Source organism: Equus asinus, chromosome 20, assembly GCF_041296235.1.
Source record: "Equus asinus isolate D_3611 breed Donkey chromosome 20, EquAss-T2T_v2, whole genome shotgun sequence".
Lineage (NCBI taxonomy): Eukaryota > Metazoa > Chordata > Mammalia > Perissodactyla > Equidae > Equus > Equus asinus.
The window spans coordinates 13,575,144-13,593,563 of NC_091809.1; the positions used below are offsets into that span (position 1 = coordinate 13,575,144).

The following is an 18,420-nucleotide window of genomic DNA, read 5'->3' on the forward strand; positions in this document are numbered from 1 at the left end:
CTTGAAGATGAAGGAAGATGTAACCTCCCCCTCGGATAAGCGTCTCTCCCCAGGCCAGGAACTGCTTGCTGCGCCCGCCCTGCGACCCCCCAGCTGGAGACCACAGACCTGCTCCCTGCTGTGCGATCGCTCTGCCGGCTGGGCGACCTGGTGACCGCTGTAAAAGGGACATTCCGATCATCTGTGACACCTGCTCTCTGACGTATATGACCACTGTGCACACTCACTTCTTTGGTGTCCGTCCTTAGTGGGGACGCAGGGCCCCAGGCCGGTCCTCAGATCTGGGTGACAAACTCACCCCAGCTTTGATCTACGGATCCCTTACGGATTGTTTGCGCCCACAGTGGGAACTCAGGTGGGACCAGGGCCCCCACGCGGGGCCGCAACAGGACGCCGGGACCCACCGTCCTGCCGAGCTTGGGGACTCGGGGGGACCCCGGGCCGCGCACTGAGACCTGGGCCGGCGGCAGCTTCCAGCCAGTTCCGGCCGGTTTGCACCAGCCCCTCCCGGTCTCCGCCCGGCCCGCGAACTCACCATCTCCGCCAGCTCCGGACCCTCCGGGCGTCCTCCTCGCAGCCCCGCGGCCCCGGCAGGTGAGAGCGACGGAGACGGGACTCCTGGGGCCACGCGGGGCCGGTGCGCGCGCGGACGGCACTGGAGGAGAGCGACAACCAGGAAGACACGAGCTCCCCTGCCCCCGTGTCTTGTGACGCAGCTCCGGGCCCCTGTGTGGTGATTGGATAGTATTTTCGTCACTCATCCTGCCACGCACTCTGATTGGACAGGGTTCTAGCACGCACCGGGTCCTGAATGGACAGATGTCCAAGACCCGCCCCTGTCCCTTGATGGAGCGGCTCCCGGGTCGCGGCAGCGCTCCCCGGTGGTCCCGCCCCCGTCCTCCCTGATTGGACAGCGTTACAACCCAGGGCGTGCCTGACAGGCGCTGGCGCTGGTCACGTGGCAGGGCCGGGCGGAAGCGCGGGCTCTCGGCCTCGGCGGCTTCCTGCCCGGCTTCCTCCCCGGACTGGGACCGCCCGCTCGGGTCCTGGGCTCCGAGCAGAAGCCGCTGCCGGCTGGCGGACCTGGCGTCATCCTGCAGCTCGTCCTTATGTTGGACCGGGAAGTCCTGACTCAGTTTCCCTGGAGTGCCCCCATCTGGAGCTGGGACAGGGGGCCTGGTGAGCTCCGGGGTCAGACGTCCATCAGGGGCTGGAGTCACCGTGGATCGGTGCCCTTTAAAAACAGACGCGCAACAGTGATGTCACCACATACGAGCCTGGGTCGTGCTCGGATTACCTGTGTGACCGCTGACGCTGGGACACCCGCCCCCTACCTGATACTGAGCAACGGGCTCGCTCTGCTCTCCGCGATCTGAGCCAATTAATCCCAATGAGTTAGATAGAGAAAGGAAATTTAGTTAGATTAGATTAGGGGGCTATTCGGAAGACGGGTCACTAAGTCTCAAAGATTCCTCTTCAAGGATTACGGAATCTCGAGGCAGCTGTGTAGGGAAAGGGGGCGGTGAGGAGGGGCTCAGGGATGTGGGCTCCAGGCGAGACAGGCTCCAGGCATCACATTTGATGCGAGCTCAGTGAGCCCAGGAGTCAGGGAGATTTCTGGGACTCTCAAGGTCGGCTGTCATGCTCTTTTATCCAGAGAGTACCATGGGGACAGGCCCCTGGGCAGGGAAGAGCTGCAATGGGTTGAGGATAGGGGTAAATTTATAAGGCACAGGCAAGTGCGTTGTTTTTTACTAGACAAAGGAAACATCATGTTTAAAAAGCTGTTAAAATGGTGTCAGTGCAGGTGGGGTCTGGTTATCGTGTGGTCGTATAACGTTAGATATGAATGAGGTCAGGACGCCCTATACTTCCCAGAGGCTCGTTTCAATTGGCGTGTGGGCCAGGATGCCTTGGGCTTCTCTCCCTGGGGAGCCTTGATCCACATCACAAAATCCCCTTGAATCCATTAGGCCCTGAAATCCTTTGGGGACATGGAGGGTGGTCAGTCTTCTGTGACTACTTCCAGCTGTACGTGATCGCAGAGCTGTCCCTAAATGGGGCCACAGGGGTTCAGGCAGGAAGTTCAGTGGACCGGAAGGTTGTGCCCATGGAGTCTAAGGCAGACAAGGTATGCAGATCCTCTGGAGACGGGAGAATCATTTGATGAGAAGTGCTTCAGGAGGCAAAATTTTGTTGACATGCGCAAGACAAACAATGAAATAGATGACAAATTATGATAAGAAATACAAGCAGTATGATCAGCCCAGTGAATAAGGCTTTGATAGTAGTCCAGGGGCCTGGACCTGACCAGGAGTCCAACCAATGAGGGTGGGGTCGGGCATGGATTTAATTTGGTGGCTCATATCAGATAGGAGGCCAGAGATATTTTGATGGTATTCAGGAATACAGACACAACATTCAGTTTTTATACTGGCATAAGTGCCCCCCAGTGCCATCTGGTTTTGCAGAACCCCCTTACGCATTTGGGATACTTCTAAATCCAGCAGCAGAAGGCTATGTTGTGTATCATTCAATGCCTTCGTGGTAAATTTGTTTAGGGCTTCCATGTGCCGGATGACACTTTCGATTCCTAATTGGGGAGGGAAAATTGAGGCAAGGTGGTCATCCCAGTGGAAGCCAGAGCGGGTCCAGCGCTGTTGCAGGGTGGGTAGGTCAGCAGGGGGATATAGTAAATGGAGTTCTACCTTGCATCCAGACGAAGCCTAGGGTGCATCGTCCAGTCCATCCAGGCAGCACCCAAGGCCATAAGTTGGAGCCACATATCCCCTGAGTGCCGTTAGGGACTAACCAACGTGTGCTGGGCCGTCTGTCCCAGTCGGTCCCAAACCAATCAGTATTTTTTAAGGCTATGATATGAGAACACACATAACGGGGAATTTGTCCCATAGGTCGGGTGCTATTAGCTCAAGTATTACAAGTGTGATTGGTTTGTTCCCAACACAGAGTGGCCTTTTGACTGAGTTGACCACTAGTAGGAGTGAGCCAAATATATTCATCCCAAATTTGCTATAGTCCATCCTGTGTGTATCGATGGGTGGGGGCTTTACCTTAGGTACTCGTCTATGATCCCCCTGCGACCAGGCGAGTCTAGTTAGTATGTGGGCAGTAGAGTTGAAGGAAAAGGTTTGATTGTGACCAGGGAGCTCCCAGGTGACAGAGACGGATGGCAACAAGGAAACAATATGATTAGTAACAGATGAATCTTGTAGAAGAGAAGAGCTAGAAATACCTTGTGTAGTATTATGTAGCACGCCAGTCAGTGCCCAAGAGGGGAGAGACCCACTGGGGGAGGCCGGAGGTCCTAGACAGAGGCAAGGGTCCACAAACCCAACACGTGGTTTGGTTACGGAGCTCAGCATAATGTTGAGCCCATTTTAAAATGTCTCTGTGCAGGTGTTTGAGGACCCAAGGCCCATTTAGTCTCTTTTCTGCATGTGCCTGGGGCTGACTGACTAATGAAGTGATGTTTACACCAGCTCTCCTTTCCGGAGAAGGAGGGTCTACATTAGTGTCTGTTCAAACGGCTTCAGCTAATCTCCCTTGAAAAGGGGCAGGGTTTTCCTCTGTTCCCCGAGTTATTTCCTGGAGTTTGTGAAAATTCACTGGCTTTGTAAATCCCTTCTTCGCCCCCTCTATTAAACAATAATCACGAGATTTCGGTAGGGGCTGTAAGGGCCTTAGGAAGAGGTCTGACAAGGCAGCCATCATCTAATATGTCAGAGGTGGTTTTTTCTACTGTAGTCGGGGAGCCAGACACATGCGACAAGCCGCTCTGAGTCCAGGATCTTCATCTAGGGCTGTGGATGCTTGAATATAAGGGATTTCAGACCATTTTCCCAGGTGGCAGCGAAATAAGTCTAGTTGAAAAATATTATTAAAATTTAGGGTGCCATTCATGGGCCATTTTTCCTCATTCAGAGTATATTGAGGCCAAACAGTATTACAGTAAAAGATGTCTCTTTTTCTTTGGATCTTTTAGATCAAATTTTGCCCAGTTATTTCAAAGGCAACCCCAAGGGGAGTCCTTAAGAATAGAATTAGAAGCTCCCATGGTCCTAGGAAAGAAAAAGACAAAAGAAGAGAGAGGAGAGAAAAGGGTCTGTTACCTTGGAATTCCCCCCGAACCTAGGCCACGTCCTACCCATTGTTCTGCCTGTGGGGTTCCTATAGCAAGGGGCGATGGGGACGTCCCCCGGCATTGCACCCCTTGTATATCTTCCCTATTATGCCTGGCGATAACAGGGGCCTGGTGAATGGTCCCAGAAATGAGAGAAGAATAGAGAAAACACTGAAGAATTTTCCGCCAGTCTGGGGGACATTCTACCCAATTGCATCCTGGAGCCCTTCTCCCAAGAAGGGGTTCCCATACTCAACCAAAGGTTAGAGTTTGGTACTTTCCTTGAACCGGAGTCCCAGTTGGGACTTTCCCGTGGTTCGGAGTGTGGGCAGGACCCACAGGGAGGGATGCCAATCCAGCCTTAGGAAAAGAAACCTGCCACGGGAGTCTTGGAGATTGGCAATTGTCCTAATGACTTGAGTGGTCGACCCGCGCCCATGTAAAATTTATATATTAGAGATAGGATTCAGAAAGAATGGGTTAATTCATTCTTCATCACCCTCAGGCTTAAGTTACTGGTTCTCTTTGGGCCAGATGCCATGGTTTGCCCCATGGAGTAGCCATGGGCAGCAACCGTGGATTCATACAGCTGTCCAAGAAGGTTCCCAATGGAGAAGTGAATTTAGATGCATCCTTGAAAGAGGAAGGCACAAGGAAGAAATGTGCACTTACCAGAACTTGAGGTCACAAGCTGGTAAAGCAAGATTGCCATACAGACCCCCAGAGGAAGTGATGTGGGCTTGGCAGGCCGAGGAGTCAAAAGAAGGATTTCTTGGACTCTCAAGGTCTGGCAATAGTGCTCTTTTATTCAGAGAATAGCATGGGGCATGGGGACAGGACCCATGGGTGGTGAAGAGCTGCAAGCATGGGGACAGGACCCATGGGCAGTGAAGAGCTGCAAGCATGGGGACAGGACCCATGGGCGGTGAAGAGCTGCAATGTGTTCAGGGTAGGGTTAAATTTATAAGGCACAGGTATGTGAGTTATTTTTTACTAGACCAAGGAAAGATCATGTAGAAAGGTCGTTAAAATGGTGTCAGTGCAGGTGCGGTCTGGTTATTGCGTGATCGTGTAACGTTAGACACGAGTCAGGTCAGCGTATCATACACTTCCTGGTGGGTGATGTAGACCGCCTTGGCCTTCTCTCCGGGGCAGCCTTGATCCACGTCAACATTGCTCCATTCTTCTGTCAGCTGGAATGGATCCTTGTAGGTGTGTTTCCCGCGTGTGGTCAGCCCGTTCCAAAGTTTTAATTTATCACGCTATTGGGGAGAACGCACATAAGGGGCCATAAATCAGGAGAGCATGTGGATGTTTTCAGAGTCCGTGCAGAGCAGTGAGCAGTCACACAGGGGAGGGGCTGGGCCATTTAGTGTAACAAGATGGCCGCACTTCTGCTCACTTCCACACCCACCTCCACCTCTGGGCTTTGAGGTCAGCACTTGCGGCTTTGGGTCCTTTGCCCCATGGGAAGTGAGACCCCACGGCCGCAGCCTGCGCACAGGACTCGTCTCAGCACCGCCACGGTGTGAGATGTTAGAATCCTCACATGCACATTTTACTGCAAGGAAATTTATATCAGATCATGGGTTTAGTCAGTCCTGTTAGCTTAAAAATAGTCCAGAGGAGACGCAGAGAGGCATTGAATTTGGGATCAAAGAATTGCTCTTCAGGGCGCACAGATTGAGGGAGCCACACAAACTGTGTCCTGCGGGGAGGAGGCAGCGCGGCCTCGTAAAGACCAGAGAGGGGCCTCTGCATCACAGAATGTTCTCTGGACTTGGCCCCAGAAAGCGGGTCTTGGCTGGTCCTAATCAGTGGCTCAGGCAGCTCCAGGGAGGCAGCAGGCCCTCAGCGGGAGGAGCCGCAGCTTTCTGGCGGAGTTCTCAGAATACTTCTGTCTTCACTCAGCTCAGAGGTCTGTGTCCTGCCTGAGGAGGATGTGCACGACTCTCCTTCCTTAATGGCTCCCGGCTCCATTTTAAAGCCCTTCGACAGAAGTGACCTTGTTTTCTTTCAAATTTAACCCTCTTGATGGAGAATTTTTGCAGAAAGCATTGCTGATCAAGCGTAGATTTGTTTAGTCCCACGTTGCTGGTGTTGATGCAAATAATCCTTAGTCAATCTTTTTTTTTTTTTTTTTGAGGAAGATTAGCCCTGAGCTAACTACTGCTAATCCTCCTCTTTTTGCTGAGGAAGACTGGCCCTGAGCGCACATCCGTGCCCATCTTCCTCTACTTTCTATGTGGGATGCCTACCACAGCATGGCATGCCAAGTGGTGCCATGTCCGCACCTGGGATCCGAACCGGTGAACCCCAGGCCGCCGAGAAGCAGAACGTGTGACCTTAACCACTGTGCCACTGGGCTGCCCCTCTAGAATGTTTTTATCTCATTCATTGTGTTCTTCATTTCAGCAGTTCTGTTTGGTGTGTTTTTTAGAGTTTCTCTCTCTTTTGTGAAGAATTCCTTCTGCTCCTTAATTTCCTTCCTGAGTTCATTGAACTGGCTGGATTTTCTTGTAACTCACTGAGTTTCTCTATAACTATTTGGAATTCTCCATCATTTACATTGAAAACTTCTCTGACTTCAAGATTGGTCTCTGGAGACTTTCCGTTTTCCATCTGGTCCAGAGTGTTAATGTATTTCTTCAGGGTGTTTGATGAAGCGGACCTTTGCTGGCACATAGGGTGTTATCTGGTCACAGATTCCACCTGCCGCCACTGAGAGGGGCAGGAGCTGTGTTTTCTGAACACGCTGAATCTGCTAGAAGTTGTGCCTCTCTGCAGGAAGCTGTGCTGACAGGGCCCATCTGCATCTGCCCACCTGATGCGCTGTGGTGTGGATACACTGCCCTGGCTGACCAGCCAGACTTGGGTGCAAGACAGGAAGGGATAGGAAGGACACCCTCTATCACACACGAGGCTGCTGTGCCCTCACTGGTGGTCCACTTGGGCTGCTGGGCTTGAGGGGGGTCCCATGCAGTGGCTGAGCCACCTCAATGTAGAGCACCCCTGTTGGCTGGGATGTGACCATGAAAGTGACAGCATTCACAAGGAGGCCCACCTGCTCCCCTGCCTCCTCACGGAGTCATGTGCCGGCCATTATGTGTGGACTTGCAACCTAGATCCAAGCCAATGATGAGGAGGACATCCACTCACCTCCTCCCACTGCTTCCTGGGGGTCCAGTACTCCCACCTTCAGACATATGGCTGTGTGCATCTCTCAGACATCCTATTGTGCTGTGTGGGTATCTTCTGTTGCTTAATGTCCTTTTGGTTGTATGCTGGGGAGAGACTAAAGGAGCAGCCCACTTGGCCAAGATGCTGACAGCACTAAGGAGAAGTCTTTTTCATATGAGAAATGTGAATCCATGAGTCTGTGCCTTTTAATTTTGCAGCACATGGGTTGGTGAAAAGTACCTGGTATGGTCCTTTTAATGGAGCTGCAAAGAGTCTTTTATCTGGTGCCTTTTCCAATAAAAGAAATCTCCAGGTTGAAGTCAATGATCCTTAAGGTCTTAACCTCCTGGAGCTCACCGTGAAAAGAATCAGCTACCAACCTTTCATCCCTTTTAAGTGTCTCAATGAGACCCTGACAGTAATGTAAGATGTCTCCTTTAGGCAAAGTCAGTTCATTTATTCCCTCATGTAATTGCATGCGTAGGTTGTGCTGTTATTACTTCAAAAGGAGACAGAGGTTTGCCAAAGGGTACAGATCTAAGATGGAGGAGCACTAGTGGAAGAGCTTTTGGCCATGAGAGATTAAATGCTTCTGAAACTTTCCCCGATTTAGTTTTGAGTGTGCCATTTCTTTCCAGCAATCATGAGGCTTGGGGATGGTAAGCATAGTGGAAATGCTGATAGTTATCAAGCCAAGTTCTGAGGACATGAAACAAGCTTAGTAAGATTTTGCTGGGGGATTTGGTCAATGTTTACAGCTTCCGGGACCATAGTTTTTAAGCGGGGGTGTCAAAGAGTGCCATGCTTGACTCTAGAAATTAAAGGTCCTATTTCTGGTCTTAAAACTGTGGTTCTCAGATCTAGTGCACAAAAAATACACATATTTTGAGAGTCCGAAAGTGTCCCTAAATGGGCACTCTAATTGTGAACTGTCTTTGGTATTGTCAGTCCACTGGGACAAAAATTTACAAGAAAGGACTGGACTTCTCAAACATGAAACCAGTTGGAGCTTCGAGGGTGCAGCCTCAGAAGACTTAGAAAAAGAAATTCCCATAATGACGAAAAGTGTGTAGGCAGAAACAGAGTCCTCACTCACCAAGGAAACCCCTCGAGCATCAAGAGCCGCACCCAGCACGAGGGCAGGTGCACCCCAGCTCCCAAGGAAGGCGAGGACCTCGACCCACAGGAGGGAAGTTGAAGCCTGAGAGGGCTCACAGTCAGGGAGACAGCAGGGAGCACAAAAGGGCTTGCGTGGGCATCTCAGCGATTCTAGGGGATGGCAGTGCGGGATCAACAGGTCATTTCAGATCCTGCTTCTGCCACCAGGAATCTCAACTTCAAAGCAAGAAACGAGTTCAAGAGGAAAAGATTCATTTGGGATCAAAGATTTTCAATTTGGGGTACATAGAATTGGGTGGCAGTCCAAATAGTGCCACACCAGGGAGCAAAAGTCAGGGGATTAAAGATAAAAAGGGAATGTTTGCATAATTTGTTTACAAAGAATCTTGATTGGTGTTGGTGGCAGAAAACGAATGAGGGCTGAAGAGGCTCAGGCCCTCACCAAGCAAAGCTCCATTCCTGCAGCAAGTCGTAGGAGCTCCTGCAGAGTCCTCGGGGGATCTGCAGTGTGGCCCAGCCCAGAAGTTCCTGGTTCCACTCATCAAGTACACTTCCTTCATGGCCTCCCAGCTCCATTTCAGAACCCTTCACAAAAGTGACTCCGTGTTGTTTAACTTTTCACACATCCTTTTTGAATTTTTTTAAATTGTAGTAAAATCTAGTAACATCCTTATACGCCAAGAAATTCTGACGGCTCTAACTTCAGATTATATCATGGCTCCAACCTGGCACATCAGTGTCACAGGTACCAGCCCAGTCTGACCTGCACCTTGAATGACATCATCCCAGTGTCTGTTCTCAAGGTACAGAGGGATCCGGTGAAGCTGCCACATCAGGCCATTTGTAGCCTCAAGTCACTCACAAGCAGCGTCAGTCTCCCATGGCCAGTGAATCATGACATGAGGTGACCACCACCCCATCACGCTCCTCTGCCATTCTCCTCCTCTCTCTGCTCCAGGTGCACTGGCCTCTGGCTGTCCCCCTAATATCCAAGGCCCACGCCCTCCTTAGGAACGGCACTGGTCTGTTCGGAACAAAGTCCACAGACGGGGGACTGAAACAACAGAAACCTGGGTAAGTGTGTAAAGGAAGTAGTATATTCTGCCTGGCTGTGTAGCCCATTGATAAGCTGGAGGGGCCTCAAAGTTCCCCATTGACTCAAGTCTCCTATGCCGGGCTTTTCATTTGTTCTTACTTTTTATTCCAATGCCTCCAAGCTGGGACTTGCTGAAATCAAAGAGAATGTGAGATTTATTCCAGATGTGTGTGTGTATATGCCTATGTGTGTGTTTATATAAATACGTATGTTACTAGTTTCCTAGGGCCACCAATAACAAAGTGCCACAAAGCGGGGGGCTGAAACAACAGGAAGTGATTCCCTCAGGGTTCTGGAGGCGGCATTCTGAAATCAGGTTGTCAGCAGGTTGGCTCCCTCTGGAGGTTCAGAGGGAGCATCTGTTCCAGCCACTCGCAGCTTCTGGTGGTTGCCAAGAATCCTTTACCTTCCTTGATTGTAGGCAGGTCACGCCAACCTCTGCCTCTGTCTTCACATGGTGAAGACATGTCTGCTGTGCAGGCCTCTGTGTCCAGATTTCCCTCTTTTTATAGAGATACTCACCACTAGGTTAGGACCTACTCTAACCTAGCATGAACTCATCTTGACATCTGCAAAGATCTTATTTCCTAATAAGGTCATATTCTGAGGTTCCAGGTGGACATGAAATTTGAGGGGACAATGGCTGAACTCAGTATATGTGTATACAGATATATATTTTGTAATCAATTTAGATATTAACTTCCAGCATTACATAAAAGTTATCCTACTGTTCTAGTATTTCCTGGAATCAGATATATATTTGCACATCCATATAAAAAATCTCCATCTCCCTCTCATCCCCTCACTGTGCTACATTTTCCCATGTTTGATGAAAGGTCAATGAAATCTACAGGTCGATGAGGTTCTGCTGAATGGTGTCATTTCATTGTGGGTAAGGCAGTGAGGTACATGTCCCAGAATCCCTGTCTTCATGATTCTGGGTTAGAATTCACCAATAGCCTCATTCACATCACATTTGAAAGGTGCACCTGAAGCAGCCGTTACTCTCAGGGTTTGGACCATACACATGGAGCAATGCACAGCGGCTTGATGGGCAATAGCTTCCAGCTTATTTTTCTGATCACCGGGCCAGTCAGTCAAGTATGTACCCAAACCAGACACCAAATTTTCCTTTCCATTTTCTTAGAGGCCCTGGCCTCCACACATGTGCTCCTGTTCTCTGCAATTGTGGATCAGATTCTAGGGTCAGAGACCCACAGGTGTGGGCTGTGCAAAGCCCCGGTGTGCCCTCCAGGCCCCTGATGGAGGCTGTCACGGTGGTTGAGCTTGACTGACGCTGACTCCCCTCTCTTCTGGATCTTGCCTTATTTGTACCAGATGTTACTTGTACAGTGAACACCCATTCCCTTTATGTTGAGAAGATCTGGGGTCTAATTCCACGACGGACACAGCAGTGCAGCCAAAGAAAACGGGGGCTTGTTTCCCTGCTGCACCGTTGAGTGGCTGCACTGCCTGTCCTTCCGCGTGAGAAGTGAGCACCTTCCTCATGTGTCAGGGACATGGTGGGAGTGTCCTGAACTCGGGGCTGAGAGCAGGCCCTCAGGATGTGTTCAGTTATCATATTTATGTGTGAATAAAACACTTGTGTACTCAGAAGATTCCACACGTTTCCCAGGAAAGTCCTATTAATGCTGTTTTCAAATCAGTTGTATATTAACAAGTGTCACTCTCTAATTTTCCTGGGCTGAGAGATTATGTTAAAATGTCTGCATTTACGGGTTGTCCAGTCAGAATTGCAATTTTCTCAACTTAATTCTTAGCATTCTCATGCATTCTTAGTCCATACGTATACCACGTGCATATGGATTTAAATATATTTTCAGGCAAGTTTTTTACTCTTATATACACAAAACTTTTGTCATTAAACGAACCTATAATTCATTAATAAGAGTAAGATAATGATTGTGCCAATGCTCACTAGCCAAAGGACAGCAGGATCACACCTGCAGTCACAGATAGTGGGGTGCACTAACTTAGAGCACTGGGGGTGCACACACCGTGCAGGACTGTGGGAGTGTCAGTAGGAGGGAATATGACACATGTGACGTGAGGACATATTTGGACAAGAATCTGTCACACGTTCAGCCTTGTGTGAGATGAGTGGAGTAAGTGTTCCAGCAAGTGTTCCTTCGCTCTGATTTGATGCTGTCAGGAGGTGAAGGTAATGTGGTCACTGGAGATCTCAACAGCTCTTGTGTAGAAAGCAGAAAGAGTGCAGCGCAGCTAAAACTAGCTGATAAACAGGCAGCCATCACATTAGAAGGAAGTGGAGAAAGTTTGGTCACTAGTGTGCTTTGGCTTCCGTTCCACATGTCGCCTTTTTGTGGACCTGATTATAACTTGTTCTTCCTTTTTTTTTCTTTTTCCTAAAGATTGGCACCTGGGCTAACAACTGTTGCCAATCTTTTTTTTTTTTTTTCCTGCTTTGTCTCCCCAAACCGCCTCCCCCACCGTACACAGTTGTATATCGTAGTTGCAGGTCCCTCTAGTTGTGGGATGTGGGACGCCGCGTCAATGTGGCCTGACGAGCGGTGCCATGTCCACACACAGGATTCGAACCCTGGGCCGCTGCATCAGAGTGCGTGAACTTAAACATTCGGCCACGGAGCTGGACCCACTCATTCTTCCTTTTGTCTCAACCCATCACAGTCACAGATTTCCCCCATCTGATGACAGAGACGGTAAAGCTGTTCCTGCTCAATGTGAGGAAGCCACAACCCAGCAGTGTCAGGTCACCTTCCAGGTGTCTGAGGCTGCCTTTGCCATTCTCATTGGCTACGTGAACACTGATATATTTCTTTCTGTGCACGGGGACTGTTTCAAATGTTTTCTGTAAAGTGACTAAGGTAGCATATAAACCTAGTTCCTCCTCAGCAAACTCTATGAGGTAGACACGTTTATTATCTCCCGGGATGAGTTAACTGAGACTATGAACGTAGGTGATTTACCAGAGGCCACCCAGGATCAGATAGGAAGGAAGCTGCCCAGGATCATGACACAAACCCCGCCTTCCTTTCTCACAGTCCATCCTCTTACTCTGGTGCCAAATGTTGAGCATCCCTCATAGCCGCACTCGAGGCTCAAACAGTTAGTCTCTACAGTATTCTAGGCCCTGCAGACACTTGCCCATCTGTCCTCCTGCTCCCTGCCACCTTCGCAGAAGCACCTGCTCCCTTGACACTCCCCCAGTATCTCCCCGTCTTGGGCTGGAGTGGCTCTGCCAGTCTAGGACCTGTGTATAATAAACTACTTTCCTGAGCCTTCCTCTGCCCCCTCTCTGGCCATATATGACAGGCCATCCTCTCAAGGGACAGAGAACAGGTGCAGAGTGACAGCCCAAAAACAACATTCAGTGGGCATCTTGCCAAACTTCAGAGTCAGATCCTGAGAGCACAAGAAACAACAGGACCACAACTTGATGAGGGAAACACTCTCTGGGGGTTTAGAAGGATAACTATCTGCAGGAAATGTTTGATTCAAGAATCTCATGGTTCTGATAGGAAAAGGCAAGAAGAGTCCCATGGAAAATGTCCATTATGAGCTCTGTCCACTGGTGGGGAAATGGCACGGTGTGCTTGTGACCCACACTTTTCGTGCTGGTACCGTTTAGTGCAGCTGTCCTGAGCCTCATCAGTGTGTTGGGGTCCCCATAAGCACTGGTCATGTCGACTGGCGAGTTGATGACACCAGAGAGGAGAGTCCATCCTGACAAGGGTTGGAAGCCCTTAGGTACAGGCTTCCTCTCGGGAAAGGCTGTAAAGATACCTTTACTGATTGTTTCCTAAGTCCCTGGGGGCCTAGTCACCTTATACATCCTCTGAGACACGAACCCCTACAAAGTCCATTCAAACTACAAGACGTCCACCATGCCCAGGGCCAGAGAAGGATCCCTGGAGACCATCTGACACAGGGCGAGAAACTGACCTTTGTTCCTGGAGGCAGAGCAAAAAAATTGTAAGTGGTCAGAATGAAGAGACAACGTATGGTCCATTTCTCATCTAGTGGAAACAACACAAGAGAACATTCCTGGACAGGAGCATCATCAATCAATTACCTACCTGCCAGACAGACAAATGGCCAGCGGATATTCAGCACAATTTCTAAAAACAATAAGACAGGGAGAAGATGTTTCAACTCCAGTATCAACTTTACGTTAAACCACTGAGTTATTTGGAGAACAAACATTTAGAAGCAGCATTTCCAGGAATCAGTGGTTTACTCAAGTTGGTCATATCTGTAAACTGGAGCTCCCTCTCCTAACTCATTCCCATCCCAACTAAGTGCTCACCTCACCAAGAACGCTGGTGGTTCTATTTGTCCACAGAGAACTACGGAAGAGGTGTGTCCAGTTCTGCCTCCCACAGTGCTCATCTGCAGGAGCCTGACTCCTGGGGACCTCTAGCTGGAGACCACTGACATAAGCAATATTTAGGTTTTCACTATTAGGAATGAAGAATTGGTTTTAATGAAAACACGTTGGTAGCTGCATAGGAAGTAAAGAAAGACACACGAAAAAGAAAAATGTCAAAAGGCACACGTACTTAGTACTATTATCCCAGGATATATACAGAAGAACAGGGACAATTACAAGAATAAATTATCCTCCAGAATGGGATTGTTTAACATAACCTCAAATTTAATAAAACATAACACTTGTAAGCATACAACAGACTTGAAAACCGAAGGAATGAGCTTTTGAAGAAACAACGTAGCGAGCCATTAAAAAAAAAATTCACATTGTTGTGCATTTACCTGTTGTAAAGCACACATAAAAAATGAAAAAAGTAAGCACTCGGAAATTACATAGAAAAATGGAAAGAAATTAAACATGCAGAGTTTAACATTTAGTTAGCACTCAGCTATAAGAAAAAACTCACAAACTGTCAAATACATTTGTAAATGCTGTTTTCAATCATGGAAGTATCCAGAAAGAACAAATGCCGGATTATTGCAGCCTTGCAACAATGCAACCAGGGAATTTTATGCTATATGTGGGTACAGCATTGAGTCTGTCACGGTGGAGGCAGGAAACAGATCCACTATTAGAGAACAAGATGCTCCCCACAGAATTCATGTCATCAGGAGAAGCAATGGAGATGGAGGGGTTCAAGAATGAGAGACTGCCACAAAGTGTGACAGCCTGAAGTGGCCTGATGGACACCAAAGAGCTGCAGGAAAATGCAAGTAAATGTGTGAACCTGCAAACCAAAGAGGCTCCATGATGGGGGAGCTTGTGGGCAAATGTGTGGAACCTGCTGTCTAAGAGGGAGCTGATGTCAAACATGGTGTTTGGTTGGGGCTGTTCCAGACAGGCAGCGCCAGAAGTCAGAAAAGTGTGCTGTGAGGCAGGCCTCCTAGGGTCCCAGGCACCTCTGTCTCCTGACGGGACAGGAGAACTGAGAATCATGTCTTCTTCACTTCTGCTTTCCAAACCTCATGCGTCTTCCTCTGCTCGTGAACTTTAACTGAGAACGACAAACAGAAGGACTTTCAGATAGTGCCCCACCTTCCGCAAGGTGACAGCACAATTCAGTAGAAGCCTCTGGACACCAGCTCCATCTTCCTGCCATGAAGTCTCTCATGTGAACTCAAAGCACCATGATAATTTCCAACCAAGATCAAGGACAATGACCACAGGTCAAAGTATGAGCATAATCAAATGGGACTGTCCTCTTCCAAAACCTTTCCATAATACTACTTCGTGCAAGGAACACAGATGTGGTATTCACTAAGAAGGACAAAATGTGGACTATACATCTTTCCATAAGAAAGATTACAGAGGCGAGTAGATATTCAGTCAGAAAAGCTGCAACAGTTGACCAGAAGTGAAATTTCACGAATACAAGTGTCACATCATGAATGTATACTATGAACATAAAGAAAAGTGAGAATCGAAAAACTTTCATCTAAAATTATACCAATTTGCACGACTATACAAAAAACAAAAACCACTTATCCCTGGGTCCAAAACATGTTGTAATATAAATAAGACGAGTGTACACAACTGTACAATTATTTAAGGTCCAAGGTGATGAAATATGTAGTACAGAGGATGCATAAATAGATGGATATTTATTATTTTCAGTGTTCATATCAGCAACATAACCTGCGAATTGGTACACTGGGGGTCCCTAGTAAAGATGAGACACTTATAAAGATGAAGCCACACATAACAATCAAAAGGTCTCTTTCCTGCCCTGAGTTTTCATGAAGAAGATAAGTGAACTGCTACACTTGAACGTTGCCCCACAGTCTTTCCAGTCCTAAGCGATCTCTCCAGTGTGTTTGCTCACATTTACCACGAGGTTTCAAGCAGAATGAAGGCTTTCCCTCACTCCGTGGATTCAGATTTTACTCTCCAGTGTGTTCTCACAGGAATCCAAGATATTTGTGAGCTTTCCCACATTACTGACATTAATACCCCTCTGCCCATCATGGGTTCTGAGATGACGTTGAAACTGTTGAGGCTGCATGAAAGCTTTCCTACATTGCTGACATTCATAGGGTGTCTCCCCACTGTGGGTTCTGGCATGTAGTTGGAGGCCAGTGTGACGACTAAAAGCTTTCCCACATTGTTGACATTCATAAGGTCTCTCCACACTGTGGCTTCTGGCATGTACTTGTAGGTTGGAGTGACGACTGAAGGCTTTCCCACATTGCTGACACTCATAGGGCCTCTCTCCACTGTGGGTTCTGGAGTGTAGTTGAAGGCCAGTGTGACGAGTGAAGGCTTTCCCACATTCCTTGCATGCATAGGGCCTCTCCCCACTGTGCATCCTCACATGCACCTGCAGGGATGAGGAATGTCTGAAGGCTTTGCCACATTCCTTACATTCATAGCGTTTCTCTCCGGTGTGAGTCCTCCCATGGATTCGAAGTGTTGAGGAACAACTAAAGGCTTTCCCGCATTCCTTACATTCATAAGGTTTCATACCACTGTGAATTCTCATATGTCTTTCAAAGTGCTGAGGCTTCTTGAAGGCTTTCCCACATTGCTGACATTCATAGGGTCTCTCCTCACTGTGGCTTCTCTCATGTGCTTGAAGGGAGGAGCGACGACTGTAGGCTTTCCCACATTCCATACATTCATAGGGTTTTACACCACTGTGCATTCTCACATGACTTTGAAAATGTTGATGCCTCTTGAAGGCTTTTCCACATTGCTGACATTCATAGGGTCTCTCCCCACTGTGGATTCTGACATGTACTTGAAGGTTTGCTGGATATCTGAAGGCTCTGCCACACTCCTTGCATTCATAGGGTCTCTCTTTGCTGTGACTTCTCACATGTATCCAAAGTGATGAGGAACAACTGAAGGCTTTCCCACATTCCCTACATACATAGGGTTTCACACCACTGTGCATTCTCACGTGGGCCTGAAAATGTTGAGGCCTCCTGAAGGCTTTCCCACAGTGCTGGCACTCATAGGGTCTCTCCTCTGTGTGTGTTTTCACATGTACTCGAAGGCTAGCCGGATAACTGAAAGCTTTCCCACATGGCTTACATTCATAGGGTCTGTCCCCACTGTGTACCCTCACATGGACTTGAAGGTAGGAGTGATGAATGAAAGTTTTCCCACAGTGCTGACACGCGTAGGGTCTCTCCCCACTGTGCCTTCTCACGTGTACTTCCAAGGACGCAGAATACTTGAAGGCTTTGCCACACTGCTTACACTCATGGGGTTTCTCTTCACTGTGAGTTCTCACATGTCTTCGACGTGAGGAGGAACACCTGAAGGTTTTCCCACACACCTTACATTCATAGGGTTTCTCACCACTGTGAATTCTCATATGCCTTTGAAAACTCTGAGGCATCTTGAAAGCTTTCCCACATTGCTCACATTCATAAGGTCTCTCCTCGGTGTGTGTTCTCATATGTCGTCGGCGGGAGGAGTGACAAGTGAAGGCTTTCCCACAGTGCTGACACTCATAGGGCCTCTCCCCAGTGTGTGTCCTCACATGTTCTCGGAGGGATGAGGAATAACTGAAGGCTTTCCCACATTCCTTACATTCATAGGGTTTCTCACCACTGTGAATTCTCACATGCCTTTGAAAATGCTGAGACTCCTTGAAAGCTTTCCCGCAGTGCTGACATTCATAGGGTCTCTCCCCGGTGTGTGTTCTCATATGTCCTCGAAGGGAGGACTGAAAGGTGAAGGCTTTCCCACACTGCTGGCACTGGAAGGGTCTCTCCCCACTGTGCATCCTCACGTGTGCTCTGAGGGATGAGGAACTAGTGAATGCTTTCCCACACTCCTTACATTCATAGGGTTTCTCTTCACTGTGTGTCCTCTTATGTACTCGAAGGGATGAGGAAAAACGGAAAGCTTTCCCACACTCCGTACATTCGTAGCATTCCACTCCACTGTGCAATTTCATGTGTTTTATAAAGTTACTGGGACAACAGAAGGCTTGCCCACATTGCTCACAGACAGGTTTCTCTGTACTGTGCATTCTCATGTGTCGCTGAAGGCAGGAGTAACAACTGAAGCCTTTCTGACATTCCTTACATTCATAGGGTTTCTCCACAAGGTCCGTTGGCACATGAGTGCTTAGGCACGAGACACAACTACAGGCCTGCCCACATTCCTCACATGGACGAGGTTTGTGTCCAGTGTCAGATCGTTGCTGATTCTTAAGGAAGGAAAAATCCGTGAGGGCTTCTCTACACTCTGTGCACTCTTCCAGTGTAACTCCAGTCGGACACCTCTCAGGCACAGGAAGGTTTGTGATCTGGTTCAGGGTTTCTCCACAGTGACCACCTTCACTGCTTCCGTGGAGACTCTCCAGCAAAGGACTCCTGTTCAAAATAGGAAGCACACTGTGAGGGATTGATGGTTATAACTGATTTCTTAATGATGACA

The 18,420-nt window shown here is 48.6% G+C and overlaps 1 protein-coding gene and 1 pseudogene across 3 annotated transcripts in view; both read right to left on the bottom strand.

Moving 5' to 3' along the window:
• LOC106847667 (zinc finger protein 77-like) overlaps positions 1-721 on the bottom strand; it is a 15,687-nt pseudogene extending 14,966 nt beyond the window's left edge.
• Positions 1-18,420, bottom strand: part of LOC106847639 (zinc finger protein 709-like) — a 65,714-nt gene that overhangs the window by 14,966 nt on the left and 32,328 nt on the right. For all 3 annotated transcript variants that reach the window (XM_070491684.1, XM_070491683.1, XM_014867034.3), the window contains exon 4: positions 536-18,356. In XM_070491684.1, coding sequence (XP_070347785.1) covers positions 15,902-18,356 — 2,455 coding nt within the window. In that variant the 3' untranslated portion in view covers positions 536-15,901. The remainder of the gene's footprint in view (positions 1-535; positions 18,357-18,420) is intronic.